At 30.6% G+C, this 25,053-nt stretch overlaps 1 protein-coding gene across 2 annotated transcripts in view; it reads left to right on the forward strand.

Annotated features, from left to right (window-relative positions):
* The window catches only part of COL5A2 (collagen type V alpha 2 chain), a 184,685-nt gene that overhangs the window by 113,781 nt on the left and 45,851 nt on the right, over positions 1-25,053 (forward strand). For both annotated transcript variants that reach the window (XM_074302889.1, XM_074302888.1), the window contains 13 exons: positions 3,895-3,939; positions 4,237-4,290; positions 4,693-4,746; positions 5,615-5,668; positions 8,184-8,237; positions 8,929-8,982; positions 9,916-9,960; positions 10,492-10,545; positions 13,561-13,605; positions 16,854-16,907; positions 23,159-23,257; positions 23,590-23,634; positions 23,748-23,846. In XM_074302889.1, the coding sequence (XP_074158990.1) occupies positions 3,895-3,939; positions 4,237-4,290; positions 4,693-4,746; positions 5,615-5,668; positions 8,184-8,237; positions 8,929-8,982; positions 9,916-9,960; positions 10,492-10,545; positions 13,561-13,605; positions 16,854-16,907; positions 23,159-23,257; positions 23,590-23,634; positions 23,748-23,846 (756 nt within the window). The remainder of the gene's footprint in view (positions 1-3,894; positions 3,940-4,236; positions 4,291-4,692; positions 4,747-5,614; positions 5,669-8,183; positions 8,238-8,928; positions 8,983-9,915; positions 9,961-10,491; positions 10,546-13,560; positions 13,606-16,853; positions 16,908-23,158; positions 23,258-23,589; positions 23,635-23,747; positions 23,847-25,053) is intronic.

The following is a 25,053-nucleotide window of genomic DNA, read 5'->3' on the forward strand; positions in this document are numbered from 1 at the left end:
TGACTTGCCCAGCTAGTTTGTGTTAAGTGTCTGAGACCACATTTGAACTCAGTTGCTCCTGAGTTCCATCCACTGTGCCATCTAGCTGCCCGTGCAAAGCACTATTCTAAGAGTTAGGTATATAAGTAAAAAGGCAAAACAGTTCCTCTTCTCAAGGAGTTCATATTTTTCCCTTCAATTCAATTTAAATCAAGTTAATTCAACAAATATTAATGAACTACCACTATGTGTCAGGCATTGCACTAAACACTGGAGATGCAAAGACAAACACAAAAGCATTGCTGACTTCTTGGACCACATATTTTTAAGAGGGAAGAAACTTGGTCTGATACATTTTCTAAATCTGTTTGGAGGAGTTTGGAGATAGTGCTCACTTGTATTTCTCGCTGTCTGGTCTGTATCTCTCCCTTTCTTTTGAAAGTAGCTTTGATTTTTTTTTTTTTTTTTTTTTTTGAGTGAGAGGGAATGAAGGGAAACCATTCCTATGATGTCATTGGAGTTTTTCAGTGAGGAACTTTGTCCAACGCAGATTGATTCTTGTTCTGATATTTAGAATCTTGGACTATTGGAGCACCATGGGATAAGTGACTTATCCAGAGTCACATAGCCAGTTTATGTCAGTTTTAGTACTAAAATCTAGGACTCTTGACTCTGAAGACAATTCCATATTTATGTCAAGTTGCTTCATTTTTGGTCTTAGCAAATGATAATCCCAAGTAGGAGGAATATTATATTTAAATATATTATTTTAAATATTTAATTACTTTAAATTAATGTGATTTAAGTTTAAATATTATTTTACACTTTAATTATAAAATTATTCACAGATATGTATATGAAGATATATACATCTTTTTTATTTAAGAAAGTAAAGATAGAGTGATACATTAAAAACATCAAATCATGCAAAGTTACTATGATACTAAACAATGATTGATTTGGTTAATGGAATATCTAACAAATTTAAAGTAAATATTCAGTAAAATTGTAGATTATTTTATTATCATGAAACTAAAATGTATGGTTTGGAGATGTTATACTGTCCATAGATAGTCTTTTGATTCTATTCTTGCATATTAGCCATTTAAAAATAACAACTATCACCATTACCATCCCATCAAAGTCCAAAGCATTATTGAAGTTGGGAGAATGCATCACTTGAGACAATAGCAATACTTGCTAAAATAATGGATAATGAGAAATTATTGTTCCCTAAAACCCTGTGATAGCTATATAGGCCTGTCAGGTATCTCAAAAATGTAGAAGTATAGATACCTTCAGATTTGTTGAATATAACTGAGTTTATGAAATGACTAAGACTCAAAATTGGAATAAAAAAGTTCTCTGAGTTGGTATTCATAATGAACTCAACAAATAACATGTTGACAAAGGACCTTTGGACAAATGACTGAGTCAGAGATTTTTTTTCTTTAAATGAAGGATATTTATAATATAATACAGTATTAAGATGATGCCATCAGAAATTATCTAGATTATCATTATATAATGTAGATTTAGTGATCAACATAGATTCTGCGACAAAATGATTGAGATTGTATCAGATTGCTATAATCTGTTAAAAAATACCTTGCACCAAATACCTAGCAAAATATGACCTAGTCCTGATTAAAATTATACTTCAGAAACTCACTATTTTAAAAGAATTTTACATATGACAACTTCCCAAGCTAGAAAAACAGAAGCATTAAAATGTTTTACTTTCAGTCTATTATCAAAGACCAAATTATTGTCTATAATTTCTTAGATACAATATTGAATCGTAAAAACTTATAGGCAGTATTTTAATAGGTTGCCATCTCCAAAATTAATAATCTACAAGCTGCATAAAATTAATTCCCCCCCCCCCCCAGGCTGGGATTAAGTGACTTGCCCAGGGTCACAAAGCTAGGAAGTGTTAAGTGTCTGAGATCAAATTTGAACTCAGGTCCTCCTGAATTCAGGGCTGGTGCTCTATCCACTGCACCACCTAGCTGCCTCCCATAAAATGAAAAATTTAAAAATATGGGCAAGTAGATGAAAATCATATAATGAAAAACCATCAGGATAGCAATTTATCCTAAGATTATTTTAATTTGAACTCCATCCAAAAGATAATGATTATAGAATAATAATAATACTAGTAAAAATAAATTATATTGATTTTGTCCAACTATAAAAGCTTCTAATTTATTTACCTGTATAGGAGTTCAGGAAATGTTAAATATAAAAGAATACTAGCAGGTTAGAGACATGTTCTAGAAGTATTTCTATCTGAACTCCATTACATTAAATAAACCTCAAGAAGCTTATGTTCTATCACTTAGAAAAATAGGTCAACAATAAGTATTTAAAATATTAAAATTATTATAAACTAATTTTAGGTGAAATATTAACAAATTGGAGGATTAGGAATAGTTTCATAATGAATTCTTTGGATTATGGTGTTGATACTTGGGATTGTTTAGTGTGATGGCAACTAGGTAGTGTAATGGCTAGAACACTTGCAAAGTGCTTTCTTTACAACAGCCCCATAAAGCAGGCACTGAATATTTAGATTTTAATCCCAACATTTTATCTACTCTATACTATGATTCTTCTAGTGATACTACTGTATGACTGCAAGTCATGAAACAACACAAAGATGGGTAGAATCAAAATTGTAGATCACTCAAAGGGCAATAGATGCATAGATAAATAGAGACAGATAGATGATAGATAGATGATATATATATATATATATATATATGTATATGTGGGATTTCAAATAGTATGATTCCTTGTCTTCAAGAAATTGAATAAAATATGTCATCTTAATGACTGACTGGAAAAGGAAATGGAGGGGGCAGCTAGGTGGCGCAGTGGATAGAACACCAGCCCTGAATTCAGGAGGACCCGAGTTCAAATCTAGTCTTAGACACTTAACACTTCCCAGCTGTGTGACCCTGGGCAAGTCACTTAACCCCAGCCTCAGGGGGAAAAAAATGGATTGATTATTCATTCAGTATTAGATAAAGGTAACTGTTTATTAGCCCTTTTGTTTAAATGGTTCTTATAAATTTGAAAAGACCTACAAAAAGATTCTAACATATTGGCTTTCTCTTTTAAGGATTTATGGGAGGAAATGAAGGAAAGTCACACAGGGTAGAAGATATAGATAATGTCCCACGTGTATTGATGTGGAAAGTATCCATATAATCAGATCTTAGATCCACTGAAGAACCCCTATTACAACCACCATTATTATTAAATATTAGGTTAAAAAGAGTTACTTTGATCTTCTTGCCATGTTTAAAAATTCTTTGAGAAAAAGAATTTATCCAAACATTAAAGCTTTTAGATAATAAGTTCTTACAGGCAATAACATAAACTGTGAAATGATCCAAATCAGTCCTTTAAATTTGCTGATTTAAATCATAAATTATCTATATCATAGTTGAAGAATTGAATAGGCAAGTTGTCAGAAACTACTTTCTGCATGCCAAGATTGTTAAAACAAAATAAAACAAAACAAAAAAATTCTGATGTTTATTTTATTGAACTGGTCTGTAGCTATGTGACTCTCCCAGTATCAAATATATTGGGTGTATGAGGACACACTATTCATTTTTCTTTGTGATACTGAGAATGTATGTAGAAATCATCCCAAGTGCCCAAGTGTTATCTGAATTTTATATATCTCCTAAATTCTTGGCCCTCTGCTTTTGTTTCTTGCTAGTTTAATTCTGCCTTTCTCTCTTTAATTTCATCGTAGTCCTAAATTCTGCCCACAAAGGAAGTGTTAAGTTGCCATAATCATTGACAAAGTCTTATTCTTTCTGCCTTAAGCTGGATATTGCTTATATATTTGACAGTTGTTATAAAGAACAATGGAATATTACTTTTTGTTTGTTATAGGGTCCAGTGGGACCAAGGGGACCTCAAGGTTTACAAGGAAAACAAGTAAGTCATATTGACTTTTTTTTTTTTACAAACCATAAAAATATTGTGATCAGAAATGTAATTGTTTATATGGTGTAACCAAATTTCATTTAGTTTTTTTTAAATGTTTATATAGCATACTTTATTATGTAACTGATTTTTAAAAAAATCATTCTTGGATAAATCAAATATATTTTTACCTCTTTTGTGGGAAGTACTTTATATAGAACCATTTGAACTTCATTGCTCTTGGATAGGACAAAATGCTAAATTGTTTTTGGTATCTCATTTGTTTTCCTGTTTATCTTTTAATTTTAGGGCGGTGTTGGTCCCATAGGCCCTCCAGGTGAACCTGGTGAACCAGGCCCAATGGTAATGTCAAGTAAGCATATATAACCAGTTACACAAACACATTAGAAATGTATAATGTTTTATAAATATAACAAATCCTATCTGTAATGTAGCATGCCATTAACACTGAAATTTGATGGACTTATATGCATTTGGAATGTGTCTGTACTCTTTCTCTGTTTTTGCATATAACTAAAGTATTTTGAATGGTACCATTGGTCATTGCTAAACACTGCATTTTAACAGTTTCTTTTGTACTTAGTCAAAATGTATATTATCTAAGGATTGAAACAAGAGATTCAAAATATTAGTAATGCAAGTAATTATCTTTGATATTACTGAAATGTAATATCAAAATGTATATTTCTCAAGGATGTTTTAAAATTTTCTTTTATTGACATTTTATAATTTTTTTTTTGTCAGGGTCCAGTTGGTGCCCGTGGTCCAGAGGGACCTCCTGGGAAACCTGGTGAAGATGTAAGCTGAGTTTGGATCTTTAGTTTAGTAATTTTGAAATGGAATGAAATAGAATGTTAGATGAGAATTTTCATTATTTTCTTATTTTTCTCTTGACTTAGTTCAATCTAAATCTTATAAATATAGTCTAGCTGGTAATTTCAGGATGGCATTTTCAACATCTGTTAGCACACTCTTTTATCTATGTATGTCATAGACACAAGAAGAACAGACATAACTTTTTTTTTTTTCTGTTGTAAAGGCACACAATTCATGAACTTTCAAGTGAGATGCTAAAGTTTTGATATAGAAGGCTACTAATAAATCCAAAGTAGTAGCCTTTTAAAAAATTCTTTTTTCTCAACATTTCATTTTGAACTCTGCACCAATACAGCAAGTATAAGGTTTACTAATGATTAAGACATTGATTTATGCAATAAAATTGTGAATTAAATCGAAGATATAACCAGCTTAGAAGTGTAACAGTCTAGGTTGGAGAATAAGTTCTCATTCTGTTTTTGGCTATGCCACAGCATAATTATATAATTGTGAACTTCAGCTTTTCTGCTATCTCCCTCTGTAATAAGGGAGGCTTTTTGAGTCTTCTCCAGGAAATATAGCATTTTAAGATAAAATTACTATGAAATTCATGAAATAAAAATAAAGGTAATCATAGCAACAGAGTAGTTATAGTAGTTCTTTAGATTCTTTGTACCACTAGAAAAGAGACGGCCAAAATTTCACTGAATCATATTTTTACATGAAGATTGACAAAAATAGGACACTCATCATTCCAAGGAGACATTTTATTTGCATACAAAATATTTAGTATCTATCCAATGAAGAGACATTATTTTAATTTTAATTTTTTTTTTTTTTTAATGCAAAGGGTGAACCAGGTAGAAATGGAAATCCTGGTGAAGTAGGGTTTTCAGGATCTCCGGTAAGTTTTTTCTGCTGTATAAAAATTGCATGAAGATACTGCAAAATAAAAATAATGTTAAAAACAAAACAAAACATACATACAACCACATCTACCCTGCCTATCCACAAAATAGTTGGTATTTCCAGTCTATGAAATAGTGTTGGGAGCATTTTTATAATTTACTGAATCATATTCTGACCTAATATAACAAAGCAAAACATAGACTTTTAGAGTTGGATGGGATCTTAGATACTATATCCTTAAAACTTCATTTTTGGCCTAAATTTATTATGTGAAAACTACTGAGATTCAAAGCTAAACTTTGCCTTTGTTTTTATTTATGAAGATTCCTCTGTGTTTTAATTATTGTGTCAACTACAACTATAAAACCAGTTTTCCAGTTTCTCCCTTCCTTCCCTCAATATCCTCCTGGCCATCCTTCTTCTATTCCCCTGCCATTCCGCCAAATTCCTAAACAAAACTTCAGGCCAGACATAGATGTAAATACAGAGAAAAATCAGGAGGCTTAATCACATGCACAGATGGACATTTCAAAGAGTAAAAGGATTAAAGTCTTTTAAATGTCTCCATCCTTCCATTAGAGCACATTCTTTAGCTCATCCACTGTGTGGCTCTACTAGAGGGGGGAAATGTGCATTGTCAGCATATCACACATGCACACCATGAGTGCAAAAGAACAGACTGTGTTTGGGAAATGATGACAGTCTTGGGTCAAATTGGAATGAGAACTTTTTGTTAAAGCTTGTACATCTGGTACATTTTCCTGCTATGTTAGGGAATATGTAATCCCCTAATGTAATGAGAATTTCTCATTAAGAGCATAAAATTGGACAGGTTAACTGGTGATGCTGAGACATTCAGCTCTATAATTCTCTGTCAAGACAAGAAGAAGACTCTAAAGGATTAGATTAATATGGAAGGGAAGCAGATTTTTTTTTTCCAAAGAAGGGAGAGTGCAGGAAAGAAGACCTTGAAGTACTGTGTTTCAAAGGAAAAAAGAATTCTTCTGGATAGCTCTATAAAAGGGTAACTAGAGAATTGTACAATTGGACATGAAAACTCAGTATTATATAGCACTTTAACATATGCACAGTTCTCTCTTCATACCTAGTCAGTGAGATTATTAATGCAAACAACTTACCTCCATGGTCACCCAGCTAGTAAATATCTGAATGAAGATTTAAAATTTTATATCTAAACTCCAAATCCAGTACACTATAATTCAATCATATTTGCCTCTCTTGCTGTATGGTGGTGAAAAACATTGTCTTATCTACTTTTCTTGTGTTTATAGAATGGCTACATACAATATTGTATTAAAAAGGATTGGGTCTTTGTAATCAAAGAGTTTTTTTCTACAGGTAGCATGGAGAATCATTTCTTAAACTGAATAAGTTGGAAAATTTCTATTGCAAGTTCATAATTATTCTCAAAATGAATCTATAGAATGAGAGGAAGCTAAGCAATCAATTTACCAACAATTAGGTTCTATAAAAAAAGAAAATACTGATCCAGGAGAAAGTTTAAAATATATATGAAAAAAAATCTTTAAATATTTTGATTAGCATTTTTCTATTTCTATTATCATCAGCCAAATAAAGTTAAACTAATAAGTAAAAAACTGCCATAATATGCAAACACCTATGATAATTAGTTATGAAAAGGCAAAAAAATGTAACAATACCTGCTCTGAAAAGCTTACATTCTATTGAGGCATAAAAAGATGAAAATCATTAAGGAAATGCCAGGTAATATTATATAGAAATAATAACTTTGTTAGGTAGTTTTATTACTAAACTTATTGCAAATTCATTCTCTCTCTTCCATTTTCCATTCTTCTTTCCCACTGATTTGAAACTTAGAAATATATATGTATTTGTCACAGAGATATTACAAAATGTGTATATAAATATAATTAAAAGATTATCAAATCATCAGTTTCCTAAAGCTTTTTTTTCTATTATCATTACTTTAATCATCCTGATACAAACATGACCTAGAAGTATATAAATACATTTTTCCTTCATAGAAATATAGATTTTCATGAGAAATAAACAAATCAGGACTGTCCAGAAAGTCTATAGCATTTCAAATTTTAGAAAATTCTGCTATTTTGTTTTTCAAAGTTTAGTAATATTTCTTTTAAATATTAATTCCAATAAGTTTGTATTTATTTTCATGATGTCTTATAGTTAATAATTACAGTGCTATCATTGTCACCATTTTTGAAATGTTGGAAAATTAGCAATTTTTAATATTTTATATCACAGACAAATCTAGCTTTCCATTTTCAACAGATTATTATTACCTCCCATTCTAACATAATAATCCTATGGGGATATTTTGATTAATGAAATGTGTTATTGATATCTTATTTGTATTACTGTAGCAGAGACTTACTTTAAAATGTATTTGACAATGTTTACCTATTCCTAACTTGGCTTTTTTCCTTTCTTACCTTCATTTCTTTCTCCTTCATTTCCTACCTCTCTACTTCATTCTTTATTTCTAGGGGGCACGTGGCTTTCCTGGTGCACCTGGTTTTCCTGGTTTAAAGGGACACAGGGTAAGTGTAAATTTGTTCTCCTTTTTTTGGTAATGTGATATATATTTTTCTTTATTGGGTGTACATAAGAGAGAAAGGAGAGCTCACTAATGTCAAAATTGTCTTTATTTAGCTTTAGTTTTGTTATTATTCCAAGGTCACTGAAATTACTATGATTTTTCATTGAATCCTCTTTCAAAAATCAAAATTCTTGAGAGCATTAAACTTAGAGATTCTTGCTAGAACTTTCAGAGAAGATTTATGATCAGTAAAGATTATGTAAAATAAATTGTAATGTAACTATAATTGGATGGGAATACAGAGATAGTTAAGACATACTCCACATCTTTATGGAGTTTGCAAATTAGTAGGAAGGGTTGTTACAAACTATATGTATATATGTGTGTCTACTTAGGAGGAAAACTGTTATCTACAAGAGAGTAGATTGTTGAATTCTGAATGCAAATTGAAACATTGTTTTTTACTTTCTTTTTTTCTTGATTTTTTTTTTGCAACATGACTAACATAGAAATTTTTGCATGAAAAATAGAAATATTTTAAAATAATTTCCTTTTAAGAAAAGAAATATTCATATTCTGTAATTAGTGAAGAAACATTTAAGATTCTTTACTTTTGTTTTTTTGATCTTTTCCAGAAGTAATTAGATCCACATATATATTAAAGGTTTTTTTTTTTTTTTTTAATTATCCAGGGACACAAAGGTCTTGAAGGCCCTAAAGGAGAAATTGGAGCTACAGGGGCAAAGGTAATTTTCCTAGCATGACTATTAGAGATGGTTAGAGATAAGTACATTGTTTCACCTGTTATGTGATAGAGTAACTGGTTACCTGCCTAAATCTTATGGTCTTGTTAAAGCAACAGTTATGGATTTAGGAATTTTCAATATCTAATGTATTCATGTGTTGCTACTATCAATAGGCCAAACACTTTTTACTCTAGCCATATGGTGCTATTAAAAGTGATAAAATTCAGAAATTTAGCTGGAATTACAATACACATTGGAAAACTAAGATATTAGATGTGGTTATTGGCAGCATTTCTTCTAAGTCTCCTTTCTACCTTTAAGTTTTCTACTATTATTCTTCCTTCCAGTTCTGGTAACAAGGAAGGAAGAGGTTATTATTCTAATCTGGACTGTATTTTAGTATATTGAATTGAGCAGACAATAGGGTTTTATGTTTTATTACCTTTGCTATTCCAACACTTACTAAGCTATTAAATTTCTGATAATCATAGTTGTGTGTAGTCTTGCCTTCATTAAACTATTAATCAGGAAGATTTTAGCTTTTCCCCCTTTCTTAGCAAGTTAATGAAGAAAGACATTATGTAGAGTAAGCAAAGAAACCATCTGGGTTTAAGTCTTGCCACTGACATATCTTACTGTGTATATTTCGGATAAGGTGGCCACCTATAAGAAATTACTGCTTCAATCCATATTTTTAAGTTAAGGTATCTTTGTATTATGTTTTCACAATCTTGGTTAATTTCCAACTTCACTTTAAACTGATAAACATTCCAAATCAAATTTCCTTTGAATTTAAAGAAATCAAATTCTTTAGAATTCTAAAGAAAATAAATTTCTATAGCTGGCATTGAAAATGTACCATGTGGTTTGCCCAGGTAACAGCATCAATCAAAACCTTTTCATAATGTTGTAACTTTTCTATTTTCCTTTTAGGGTGAAGCTGGCCCCACGGGTGCTATGGGTGCAATGGGTCCTATGGTGGGTATCATTTTATATCCTTATAATATATGTTTGCATTTAGGAATATATGTAAAAAAAGTGATCAATGCAACTAGTAATTCTCTAGATGTTGTAAAGATGACTTTTATACTCCTGAATAAATTAAGTGTATTAGGATACCTTTTCTAAGTACCAAATACAGGATGGTGTGCCAGGATACCTTTTCTAAGTACTGAATATAGGAGGGACCATGAATTTATACGTGATTGCTTTTTAAGATTCTCATAGAGAGAGGGAACTGGAAATATTGAACTAAATCTGTGGTTGATGAGAAAAAGCCTTTAATTAATGATCATGCTATAAAATATAAAAACTGATAATCACTAATTTAAAATTAGGGAACTAGACTAGTTAATATGGAAGTTCTCTTTTAGCGTTAGAATTGTATGAGTCTATAATTTTCACTATTGTGACTAGACCTTCTTTTTATGGTTAAGGTATTCTATCAAATTTTATTTTTGAAATGACATTGAAATAAGACATAATTACTGCCTTTTAAAAATTTAATAGGGTCCCAGAGGAATGCCAGGAGAGAGAGGGAGACTTGGTCCACAAGGCGCTCCTGTAAGTATTTCTATATTTCTTTAAAAGTGTTTACATATTTTCTGTCTTTATTAATATTACTTTTCCTTTAATAGAATGTTTATGTATCTCTTGTTTACATACATGCATGCATGCATGAAGACACACATATATTAAAAAAAAACCCTGAGACCCAGTTTGACTTTAAAATGCTTAATGTATGTATATAAGTATATGTATATATATATATATATATATATATATATATGTATATATATGTGTGTGTGTGTATATGTTTATTTTCTTGAAGTAAACTGTCCAGCATTCAAATGTTAATGAGGAGAGCACAACTCTATTGTTTGAATGCCAAATAATTGCTTCTCCAAAAGACTATTTTATGGAGAACTCACACATGGCAAGTGCTCTCATAGTAGTCAGATAAAGTGATACAAGAACACTCTCAAGATCTCACTTAAGAACTTCAGAACTGATTGCCCAACATAGGAGATACTAGCATTAGGACATGGTGTGCCCACATCAGAGAAGGTGCTCTGTGAGCAAAGTAGAATTGAAATAGCTCAGAAGATTCGTGAGATACACAAAATTAGTGTATCTCACGTATCTTCTGAGCTACTTCAATTCCACTTCAAATGTTCATAAGAACTATTTGTGCCCAACCTGTGACAGAGCATTTTGAGTTAATATTGGTTTGATTATTCACAGACATATCGTAACATGACTGTATCATAGTGATATTACTTTAATCCTATTCAAGAACAAAGGACAACAACCAACCAATCAATATGTACATAAAATGTGTAATATATAACTTAATATATATGTGCATTTATACATCATATATTTAATATATAAAGCATATATATAATTAGGCCTACACATGTGTGTATGTATTCACATACACACATGTGTACATATGTATGTGTATTTATAAATCAAAATGGGCCTCAAGTTTTTTTTTTTTTTAATGTGGTAATTGAAAATGAACATCAATAATTTGCTGTAAAAATGATTAAAGAAAATGATTCTAGAGAAATGTGTATTACAGATATAAACAAGTATGTTTCCTTTAATGTCCAGAAATTACTCACCTATATTTATAATTTCTTAACTACTGTCATCAGTTGAGTACAGGACCTATTTTTAAGTGCTGTAAAGAAAAAGCAAGTTTCAAATAAGGGAATCCTTCAGGTCTTTCATCTCTTTTTCTTCCTGACTTCATAAGATGGAGTAGGTGAAAAAATTTCCCTGAAGTTCCCTGAAGACAGTTTTTATGATGCAAGTTAATTATATTAGTAGAAAATCTGATTAAATGAAGAATATTTTCAGGAATAAGAGTTGTTTTCAATGAAACAAAGATGCAGTTAATTGGTTGATTGTGCTTTTCTTTATGGTGCTACAAGAGTCAATAATTTGGAATTATTTCAAAAATTCCATTGTGGCCTACCATATTAAGAAATTATTTCAATAATTTGTGATTTTATCCTTCTTTGAATAATATATTGGTATTTGGATGGTATTGAACTGCATATTTTTATTCTAAAAGTTTTTTATATCTAAAAGATTTTTTTAAAAGGAGGTCAAATTTCACACAGTGTAGTAACAATCATTTCTAGCCGTATGAGAAGAAAGTGTGCCAGATTTAGATTCCGAGATGACACTTTGGGTCTCATTTTAATTTCATTGCTCATGTGAAAGGAGTAAATTGAACTAGATGACTTCTAAAATTATGATTCTATTTTTTAAAAATCTTGCATCTTTGATACATGTCTATTTTGGAATTTGTTATCTTAGATTCTTGATTTGTTCTTAGACCAAATTAAAACTTTTATAATAATAATAACAACAATTAACATTTGTATAGTGTTTATTTGTGTGTTAAAAACACTTTACGCTTATTATTTCATTTGATCATCATAAAAATCCTTGTAGGTTTGTGCTTTTATTATTCCTATTTTAGAAATGAGGAAACTGAAGATAAGTGTCACACAACTAGTATATGTCTGAGATTTTAACTCATCATCTACTCATAACAATTAAGAATTAGTCCAAATATTACATAAGAGCTAAAATCTAAATACAAATCCCAGTGAATGTTAGTCATAATTAGTCATGAATAGATCATCTTTCATTTTTACATGGGGCTTAAGAAACAGTGTGAATCATTGAGGAGTTAAAAGAAATGTGGTAGTTCTGTGAAAGATTTTGCCTTTAATAAGTATGCCATAGGTCAAATTAAGTTCAGTCTGAGAGTTCAGCTTTGATTCCAGTCATTTTTTTGGACCAATTTCCTGAACTTTTGAATATATACAATTCATAGAGTTTCTACAACTGACTTTCCTTCCTTAGGAAGGATTAAGTGTCCATACAAGTCTTTTAGGATGAAAAAGTGTACTTTCACAATGTTTTATACTTTTTCAAAAAGTATATTGTAACTATTCATAAAAATTCTCAGATTCTTGTTATGGACTTAATATGAAGTTATTTCTCTGTTCTTAAAAATGAATAGGAAAACATAATATATAAATCCAGGATAGTCTGTTAAAAGAAAATTGCACAATTAGAATTGGCATTATCACTTAGATACCCTTGAGAGAATATAATTTTTTCCCTTAAATTATTCAATCTGTATAAAAAGGACCTTACATTGGCTGAGTTAATTGGGATATTAAGAAGAATAAGGAATCCATGTTTATCAAGGCCTTTGAGCTTTCTGAGTAGAAAGATCTATGCTAAAATATGAAAAATTATTAAATTTTTTTTCTTTTTCTCATCCTTTAACTATTCTTCATTAATATTACAAGTAAAATTATAGTAATTCCTAGCATAACATCAATGAATTTTATGTGTATTAAACCTCTGAGATTAGAGTTTGATTTTTTTTCATATTATTTTTAGCAAAATTAAATCTTTATTCCTTAAGGCAAAATAATTATAGACATAAAAATTATAAAGAAAATGTGTGAACTTCAAGTATTTCTTACCACAGAGAAGATAATTTTTTTTTTTTTTTTTTTACTATGTATTGTTCTTACTTAGGGACAACGTGGTGCTCATGGAATGCCTGGAAAACCTGGACCAATGGTGAGCTATAATTTCTTTCCATTTCCTTCATTGTGGTTCTTCTTCCTAGTACTGAAAATACTATTCTGATATTCTCTAGGGAACTTCATATTGTTCTAAAAATTATCATCTGTAATTATGAAAATGAAAAGGAATCTCATGACTTTTTATGGAGATTCTTTATATTATAATTAAATGTCAGCAAACTATATTTATATTTTATTTTTTGAGAGAAAAAGGTATTATTTCTGCTAGGGGAATAACAGATTCATAGCCAGAAATATGCCTGAGCCAGCTCAAATTGATAAGTCAATTGTTAATTTTTCAGTGTAACCATTTATATTTCAGAAACTGGCACTTACTGCAAATCAGGACTAATCCATTAATTGTTTAGACTTAAGATATTGTTAATAATGCAAATAAAAGTTATGAGTATGTATACATCGATTATCTATTTGCTCAAGGTGAATTGTTAGATATTTACTAATTCACTCCAGTATTGTTAAACAAATACTTCTTGAGTTCAGTTAAGTGAAATCATTACCAGATTATATATTGATGACTGTAAGATAATAATAATAACAATAACTAGCATTTATATAGCATTTTCAGGTTTGTAAAATGCTTCATATCCACGGTTTCTTTTAATATTCACAACTCTATTTATATTTTAAGCAGAGAGTTCCATAGTCCCCTGACAAATCATCAAACACCTTGAAATTTTCTTTCTCTTATAAAATATGTTACATGTTCTTGCAAACTAATTCCTTAACTAATTAATAACTATTAATTCATTCCTTGCAAAGTTTAGATGTCTGCAGGTTACTCTGAAGAAACTAACTCAATAAATTGGCTGCTTTGATTTAATAGGTCTACCAGTAAGGATGCTTGGGTGATTTCTGGAGTTGTCATTTTGCTTCAGAGCCATTTTATATGATTATTTTGAGGTTATGTGAATTTTTCCCTCCCAAGACTTCTCTCACAAGTGCACAGAGAAATTAATTCCACCACTCCGTCTTTCATGCCTCATGTTATAGCTCTATCATCTTTCTTTTCTCCCCACCTACTCTTCCTCTTAAGACTTTCTTGTTTTGAAATGATTGTCATTTCTTTTGCAATGTAGTCTCATTCTTAAGTTTTTCCCTCTCCAGAAATATGATTTATTTGTTGCATTTCCCTATATAATTTAACTTGCATAAATGACCTTTGTTTCTTACTTCCAAATCACCTATCTAAAAAAATAGAAAAAAAGTTTATTATTTTATACAAAATAATGGAGAGGTCTTAGGAAGTTTGGTTACACACCAAGATATCCCTGCAATCCTTCCTCATATAAATGGTGAAGAACACTAAGTTTTGTGTGTATATATATATATACATATACACATATATACATATATATATATACATGTGTTTGTACATACATATTATAGGTGTATAAATATAAATTTTATGCAAACACACATATGTTTGCAGTTATCTAGTTTTGTATATGGATACACACATATACACATACATGCATCACACATACCCCATAAATAATTCCTAGATATGGAAAGTTAAACTACATTCATAATGCTTTATGGATACATATCACATCTAGATTGGTAAAATGAAAAGGTATCTATGGGTACTTCTTGTTTTTCTGTAAGATATTTCAGTTAAACCCAAGAGCTTTTTCTTTCTCATATTATCTTATTATTCAGGGTTAATTATAACATAGGAATCAGAAAGCAAATTTTTTTTATCTGATGAAAAATGTTAGCTAAAGTGCTACATGAATGTTGAAGTCTTCCTTAAAGTGAGAATCCATATATATATTTGTCTAACACACTAAACTAAGATATATCTTTTAATAAATATATTTCAATAACTATTGTGATAATACTGTAACAATTGAGCTTAAGGTCATTAGGAGAAATGTTATTCTAAATGAATAGTTTATGAAACAGATTGCTCTTGTTGACTCAGTGAGCATAAGTTTAATTACAGAAAACATTTTTTCACAGTAATGTGATTGTGTCAAGCTGCACAAAAAAGTGTGCTATGTCAATATAATCCTAAGGAAAGAAAATCTTTAAGAAAGAACATTATAGTGAATATTCATGACCATTATGTGCCACTAACATCTACTAAGTTAATTTTTATGCATAATAAGTCTAGAATATGATAGTATTTGAGGCTAATTACCTAATAATTAATTCTCATTCCTTCCTGCTTCTGTAAGAGGAAATACAATAGAAGGAATAAAGACGTGCATGACCTAAAATTATTTTACTTACTTCAGTGTTGTCATGTGAAATTTAAGGTGTCTAAAGAACAACATATTGTTTATGTTATTCTTTCCTTCAAACATTAATTCACCCTTTGAATAGAAGATTCTAGATTGTGTTTAAAGGTATGAATTGAGAAGGGATCTCTCTCTCTCTATTTGTCTTTAGGTCTATTTACCTGCTCATTTGACTTATTTTATTCCCATAACAATTTTATGGGTAGAGGAAAGAAAAAGTTTAGAAAAGTTAATAACTTGTTCATGGTCACATGGTTGGATTGTTAGAGATAGGATTTAGTATTTGAAAATATATCTCTTCTGATTTTAGATTGAGCTCTATTTCTAATTGTAGAATCATCTCTGTGTGCCTGTGTACTCATGAGCCTTAAATTGTCATCTAAATGTCAGCTATTGCCCCTACATCATCCCATATGAAATTGAAGTTAACTGAGCTAATCATTTTCCCAGGTTACATGTTTGAAATAGCCAGATAATCATATTGGCAACACTTATCTAGTGATTTGAACTCTATTCTCAATATGATAGTCAAATTATAAGTATACCATAAGTTTGGAAAAATTAGCAATTGATATCAACTTTATTACCTAATGCTTAGTTGAGATTTCTAGAGCAAACATCTGACATTGAGATTCTATTTTTAAATACTTTGACTTATGATTAATGATTTTCTTTCCTTAATATTGTTACAAATAATAGTGTTTCAACTGGAAAATTATATAGCCATAATCCTTAATTTCTTTTTTAGTATGTTTTAATTCCTTCTTAGTATCTTTGTAGAAATGGAAGTTGCATATTATACATGAGAAGTAAGTTTAAGATAGAAAGAAAATTAATTGTTATATGTTAACATGTCAAAGGTGGAGAGAGTCCACAAAAAGATGCTCAAAAGCATGAATAACAACATATAATAACTATGCAAATGATTAATCTGTCTTTTTTTTTTTTTTTTTTTTTTTTTTTTTTTTTTTTTTTTTAGGGTCCACTTGGGATAACTGGCTCTGCTGGATTTCCAGGAAATCCTGGAATGAAGGTTAGAAGATTTTTAACTATATAGTTCTTTATGATAGGTTTATTCTAAAAGGAAATTTCTCATTTTATTAATAATATAGGATAACTTCACAGAAAGAATTTATAACCTCTTCATTGGCCACTGTATTATTGCATAAGTAGAGAAAAAAGAATTGAATAAAGATAAATATAATTAAGGGGGAGTAGATTATGACTTTGTAATTCTATAGCTATTAATCTACATTATGTGGTATCTGCTCATCTGATGAATTTAGGTTGCACTCCAGGCAGTTGAGATAGTTGAACAGAATATCAGTTTTAATTTGAATTGGAAATATGTACTTGTTACTGTTCCTGGCATTAATAAAGAGCATAACAACCTTAAAAATGGGAATTTTAAATCAATTTAAATTCGCCAAGAAATTGTTTTCTCATGCAAGGCTGGCTTTTTGTCCCCCTACCCACCCATATTTAATGGTCTTAATTTAAAAAAAAAAACAACAAAAAACTAAGTATACAAAGGAGGAGACTTGGCTCTATAAGTGGGCATGGCAGATTAAAATGTTCCTTGAGAATGATTTCCATTTGTTGTGACTCATTATTTATTCATTTCTCCCATTAGTTTGGATGATATACACACGGATTATGGCCCAAAAGGATTTAAGATGTTGCTGAACTCAGTAAATATAATCAGAAAACAGCTGCAACACTTGGATTTTTGAGTAATAGCACAGTAGGATTATCTCTACATACCTAGTTTTTCTTTGGCAATACATTATATTATCCACAGAGGGCCCCCTACTTGCGCACATAAAAGCCTTCTTTATGTAAATACATGCAATTTACATCCAGTGACTTTAAAGAAAAACTTTTTTTGATTATGACAGTCTGCCAAATACTTTAAAAAATATGTGTCAAGAGACTATACTAGTAGAGGCTGCTTTAGAGGACTGAGGTATAAATAAAAGATAAGATACAAATTTGCATTGATAGAAAGAATTTTCAGGACTGGACCTAAACAAAGCAAATCTATATTTCCAAAATTTCTCGTGTTTTAATATATGTATAGGGCCGGAATTCTGTAGAAGTATACTTGAAACAAGGTGTTAACTTAGTGGAATTGATGAGATAATGGTTCTCTAGTTCACATATATCTATCTAGTATGATATAATGATATAATCACTTTAGTTTGATATAATGATATAATCATTCTAGATTGGCTTATACTCTATACTGTAATGATGTAACTGTAATAGGGTATTTAAGGGCTGAGAGAACTGGGGACAAAGTCAGATTCAGACTGAGATTAGTTGAGAGTGGCAGATTGTCAGACTGCTGGAGGAGACTGAGTCAGACTATGGCAGACACAGACTGGGAAGGAGACAGATCATGAAGGAGACAATGAAGACTTGGGACTCTATCCTCCTCATGGTGACTAACTTGCTGAGACCAAGGCCCTTCTGGAGGACCTTCAGAAAGCTGGCCCGAACATTACAAATATATATACACAAAATACATATATGGTGCATATGCATATTCATACACATAATAAACATGTATATATGTTAAATAGAAGTGTATGAGTATGCAAGTATTTGTGATTTGATAAATGTAGCTATATCCTTTCCCAACACAGATTCCAAATTCTCCATGCCTTGGAAATTTTTATAAATTGTGTCCAACAGCAACAAAAATTCCTCATCTGCATGCCATAATGTTTTAAAGAATCTTGAGAAACTTAGGTTAGTCCTTAGTAATAGACAGTTCACTTTTGGAGCCACACTTTCAACTTGATAGGAAGGAATTTGCACTTTTAATATTTCTTCCCTCCTTCCTTCCGTCCTTCCATTCTTTCTCTTCTTTCTTTCTTTCTCTTCCCTCCTTCCTTCCGTCCTTCTATTCTTTCTCTTCTTTCTTTCTTTCTTTCTCTTCTTTCTTTCTTTCTTTCTCTTTCTTTCTTTCTTTCTTTCTTTCTTTCTTTCTTTCTTTCTTTCTTTCTTTCTTTCTTTCTTTCTTTCTTTCTTTCTTTCTTTCTTTCTTTCTTTCTTTCTTTCTTTCTTTCTTTCTTTCTTTCTTTCTTTCTTTCTTTCTTTCTTTCTTTCTTTCTTTCTTTCTTTCTTTCTTTCTTTCTTTCTTTCTTTCTTTCTTTCTCTGTCATTTATTTACCTACCTATTCAAGAATGTAGAAACACATCCATGTTGATTGCAATGATAGGATGGGTTAAAATAAGGATTTAATAGAGAAGGAGAGAATTTAGCAAGCAAAAAATTCCAAGTCATGGGGTCTTTTAAAAATATATTTTCTTAATCCCCTTTTTCCTTTTTAAAATTAATTTATAAACTATAAAGTAAAATTTTAAAAAAGATAAAATTAAGTTTTCATATATTATAGAAAAATTGGTTAAATGTAGTCATTCTTAGTTGAAATAAGAAATGTCCTCGAAAGCCCTATGATGATTCTAAATATTTATTCAAGTTTTTAAATAAATAAAAAACTGGATCAGATACAAGGAATCCTCCTCACTTACTAGTGAGTCATGACCTAATTCTGCATCTGGTATGCCTTTGTGCATCTCTGCATTGGTCCTCTGCCTCTTATTATTTAGTTCCAACACCTGCTTGAAGAATTAATCCCTAACTCTCTAGTCAGTCCTTGACTTCCTTGACCTACCCATCTTTTCCTTACTAAAGTCCAGCCCTGAATTTCTCTGCCATCTACCTCATCCATTCTTACTCACATGCCTGAGAATGAGATAAGCCTTTTCTCTGCCTAAATCAGTCCCTCTACATGTGCCTTCCTCTTTTCTTCCATCAGATTAGCATCTTCAATCAACCTCCCCATTATTCAATTTAGTCTCTTTATAGAAATGGATCCTTCCTTATAGCATTCTGACATGATCACTTCTTCCCAATCTTTAAAATAAAACTTCATTAGGCATCACATATCTGAAGCTATCCTCTTATTTCTTTCCTAGCTTACTCTTTCAGTATCCTAGAATAGGTCTCTATACTCTTTTTTCATTACCTGTACTACTTCTGTCTTTTTCAATCTAGCTTTTCAGTTCATTCATTACTTTACTAAAACTCTTACCTCCAAAGTGACCAATGATCCTTAATTGCAAAATATGATTTTATTTTAGCTTTCATCCTAATTATTCAATCTGCCACATTAACACTCAATCAACTTTTCTTCAGTTCTCTTCTCTTGGATTTTATAATACTTCTTTCTTCTTGTTTTTTTCTTACCTTTCTGACAGCTCCTTCACAGTCTTTTTGCTAGCTAATTATCTATATCATGCCCTTTGACATGGATAATCCCTAAGGATTTAATTATTTTTCCTAGGCACATGACCAATAAATCTCTATCCCTCTCTGGAACTTCAAGTCACATTACTGACTACCTAGTGGATATTTGAAATTGGATGTTCTGGAAACATTTCAAAGTCAATATATCCAAAGTAGAACTTAATATCTTGCTCTCCAAATGAACTTCTTGCAAATACTGCTATTTCTGCTGAATTCATTGTTTTCCTGTTTCCAGGCTTATAATCTCAATGCTATCATTACTTTTCTTCATCTTATATAGCTAATCAATTGAACACACATTTTAACCTACATGAAAATCTCTTCTGTCTGACTCATCTCTACTTATACAGAAATCATTTTGATTTCAGTCTCTTGGTGCCCCTCATGTAGTTTATTGCATTGTGCCCCTAATTGATCTCCCTGCCTCTAGATTTTTCTTGTCCAATCCCTTGTCCAACATATCTGCCAAAGTTATTTTCTTTATGTAAGGATATGACTACTAAAAACCAGTCCCACTTAAGAAATTCCAGTGAATCTGCCTCATGGATCAAAACATATAAATCATTCTGTTTATATTTTAATGTCTTTTTCAATATTTATCCAAGCCTGTTTGGAAAATAATATTTTAAAAAGTACTTTTTGATCTAATCTTTGCTCTGTTGCATACAATGGACATCTATCTCCCATCTCCATTCCTTTGTATTGCCCATCTCCCTGGAACATATTTCTTCCTTACCCTCTGCTTCACAGAATACATCTTTTCCTTTAAGATAAAGCTAAAATATCACCTTCTCCAAACCCTTTCCTGATCTCTACTCCAACTTGTATTTCCTTTTCCCTCTAGCTAGTATTAAACTAACTTGTTATTTATTTGCATTTGTTCTCTTTATTCTGTAAATGCATATATGGATGTATATGCATACATATACATCTTTACCCACACTTAAAACACATTCATATATATCGAATACATATGTACATATATATGTATATGTACATTTGTGCAGACATGTTAACATGTAAGATTCTTAACAATAGGGATTAAGTTTATATTCCAAACACCTAGAAGAACATGCAACACATAGTAAGTATTTAATAAATGTTTTTATATTTACTGGTTGCATACAACTCTGTTAGTTTTTGGCTTCATCCTTAACTTTAACCTTTTCATTTAATTTCAAAAAACACTTTCTATGGATCGGAAAGGACTTTGTCATGCACAAAGGATATAAAAACAGTTCACTTAGATTCAAGTCTGTAACATATTTATTACATCCTTGTGTTGAGGGTAATAATATGGCTATAACAAGGGAGAGTGTGATAATTGTCAAGTAAAGCTTCAGATAAAGTACTGTAGAATTTTTGAGAAAAATATTTTAAGTTGTATGTTTAGGTATGTATATGGAAGTATGTATATTTAGATAATGCTCTTTGGATACTCTTACAAGATCTTAAACTCTTTAGGGAAGGAATTATAATTTAGCATAACTTTGAAAATCTTTTAGAGCTTTATTTAGTGCTCTGCAAAAAATGGATGCTCATATGTGTACTGCATTATATCCAATTATATTGTATTTCTGCTAAGGAACTGCTTCATAGATATCTAAATCCTTTGATAAATATTTGGCTATAGGGAGATTAGCTTAAATAATTCCCCTTGCATATGATTTAATACAAATCCATCAAATACAAATTCAGTTCTTTAGTGTTTTACAATGTATAGTATGAGGATGTACATGTATAAATACAAATTTGGCTAAACTCTAGCACTGAGAATATGCCCATTAGGGACTGATGGCATTCATTCATTTATTCATTTTTAAAGCAAACAAATAAAAAAAAGCCTGATTACTGTATAATTTATAAATTTTTTTCATGGTTACTGTAGTACATAAAAGATAGTGCCCTTATTTTCTTTTTTTTTCTTTTTTTTATTATAGCTTTTTATATACAAAACATATGCATGGGTGATTTTTCAACATTGATCCTTGCAATACCTTCTGTTTTAACTTTTCCCCTCCTTCCCCTCACCCCCTCCTGTAGGTGGCAGATAGTTCCATACATATTAAATATGTTAAAGTATATGTTAATAAGAGGATATAAGCCCAGTAGAAACACTGTTGGATCAAAGGGTATGCACAGTTTGATAATTTTTTGAGTATAGTTCCAAATTGCTCTCCAGAATGGAGAGCACCAACTCCCCCAACAATAAATCAGTGTCCCAGTTTTCCCACATCCCCTCCAACATCCATCATTATCTTTTCCTGTCATCTTAGCCAATCTGATAGGTGTGTAGTGATATCTCAGAGTTGTCTTAATTTGCATTTCTCTTATCAACAATGATTTGGAACAACTTTTCATATGACTAGAAATAGTTTTAATTTCTTCATCCGAAAATTGTCTGTTCATATCCTTTGACCATTTATCAATTGGACAGTGCCCTTAATTTCAAGAAATTTACAATTTAAGAGATGTGAGAAGTGATGTACACAAATATCCAGAATAGAAATTAAAATTAAAATGCATGCAAGAAATATTTTTTTAAAAAATTATCATGATAGTTCAGAAGATGGAAAGTTCTTATTTAATTAAAGGGAATGAGGAGTAGAGTGAGAGCAGTGTTATGGAAGTCTTTATGAGAAGGTGGGATTTGAGATGATTCTTTAAGAGAAGTGGAAATTTGACAATTTGAAATTTGGAGAATTATAGGTAGAGAGAACAGCATGAACCACAGCTTTGAAAGAAGAAAACATAGGGCATTTATAGTCCTCCAAGATAAACACCTACAATGGATGCTTCATTGAATGAAAGACATTAGGGGTTCTAGGCAAACCAAGGAAACAAAAGACAATCCTTAACCTATCATGTATTGAAGTTGCTTAATTGCATCAGGTATAGATGTAGATTGTGTTGGTTCCTGCCCATATAGAATATTTGGTCTGCTAATCTTTCATATATCTCAATAGGGTGAAGCAGGTCCCACTGGAGCACGTGGACCTGAAGGTCCTCAAGGACAGAGAGGTGAAACAGGACCTCCAGGACCAGTTGGATCTCAGGGCCTCCCTGTAAGTTTTTAAGGAACTATATTGTTACCCATTAAACAGAGTAGTATATTTTTAAGTTTTTTTTTTTTAAATAAAGGATAAATTCAGTATTTCTTTCCTAAAATCTCTTTGATCTTAGTATAATCAAATTTAAAAGAGAAAATGAAAACCATGTTTTGAGGAGATTTGGAGTTTTGAATAGCCTTATGAATGTTTTTTTTTTTTTTTTGGTTTGTTTTTTTTTGTTAATGCATTTTCACTTTTGTCTCTTTCCTAACTTTCTAAGAGTCATATTTTGTGTTTCCATTGATATAGTGATTTTTAGGTAACTTTGATTTTTTTTTTTTAATTAGGGAACAGTGGGAACTGATGGGACACCTGGTGCAAAAGGTCCAACAGTAAGTTCTTAAGTGAATTGCATATGAAATTTAAACTCAAGGTTTTTGTTTTGATGGCAAAATTTTAGTCTTCTCTCTTAATTTGCTTATTATAACATGTCTCCCTTTTATAGGGCTCTGCAGGTACTTCAGGTCCTCCTGGCTCTACAGGACCTCCTGGCTCTCCGGGACCTCAGGGCAGCACAGGTCAACCTGGAATTCGAGGCCAAACGGTAAAGTTGTTTGGAAATAATTACACTCTTAATGGTTCATGAAGCTAAGAAGATTAACAGAAACAATGTATAACATGGTTCAATTCACTACATAAAATCCCAATAATATAAATAACCAAAACCAAGGGTTTTCATATCTGTAAAATGAAAAATTGAAGAATTGATTTGCAATGTCTATTTTTGCATTCTGAGAAAGTAATTTATTTGATAAGTATAATATAGCCTACTTTAATACATGACTAAAATTCTGTAAAATTTTAAAAGTAAGATCATTTCAATGACATTCACTCAATTTTATAGGTAGTTAAATTAAAAAAATATAATCTAATATTTGGATGTCTTAGAGACATGTTAACTGAATTTTTTTCCTTTTTCTTAAAATAGCTTAAATGGTTTATTTCAGCAAGTTGTCTACTTTGAATCATAAATCATTTAATTTCCAAAGGAAATGACTTTCACTGAGGCAATGCTAATTCCTTTATCTCTACTGGTTTTATGAGAAATACTTCAGCAGCTTTAGTAGAGATTAATATCTTTAAGCATTTGTGTTCATTTAAATATAATTTTAACCTGATCTTAATGAGTATATTAAATATATGATAAAATATAATACTATAATTTTAGTATAGTTCTTAATTCTTCTTTGAGTTTATATATTCTGTCATCTTGTTAGTTTGATCATCCATCAGAAGTTTTTTCAACTATTATTGTTTTACTCTATTTTCTGAGAATTACTGATATTGTTCATTTGTCTAAATTGAAGGAAAAGAAACTTCAACAAATGTAAAACAAGATATTATTTTATGAGAGAGCACAAAAAGAAAACTACAATATGGATCCATTCTTGCTTTGTCCCAAGAAATTGTTCAGTAGAATTATTAAAATTCCCACATTATAAACACACCTCTAAATAATTAATTAATAATTTTTAATGTGAATGAACAATTCCATTGACTAAAATAATTATCAGAGATGTTATTCATAGTTGTTATGATCACTTTTAATTTAAATCAAAAGAAGACAAGTTCATATGTATAAAAGCTATAAGAAAATAATTGGGTATTTCATCAAATTGTATTGAATTTCATGTGTACTCAATCCTCCCAGCTTTCAGGACTTTTAAAAAATATTATTCATATATCTTATTTGAGAAGCAGCCTAACTTATTATAGAGAAGGCTTGCCTTGTAGAAGAGATGGAGTCAGAT

Source organism: Sminthopsis crassicaudata, chromosome 3 (assembly GCF_048593235.1).
Source record: "Sminthopsis crassicaudata isolate SCR6 chromosome 3, ASM4859323v1, whole genome shotgun sequence".
Taxonomy (NCBI): domain Eukaryota; kingdom Metazoa; phylum Chordata; class Mammalia; order Dasyuromorphia; family Dasyuridae; genus Sminthopsis; species Sminthopsis crassicaudata.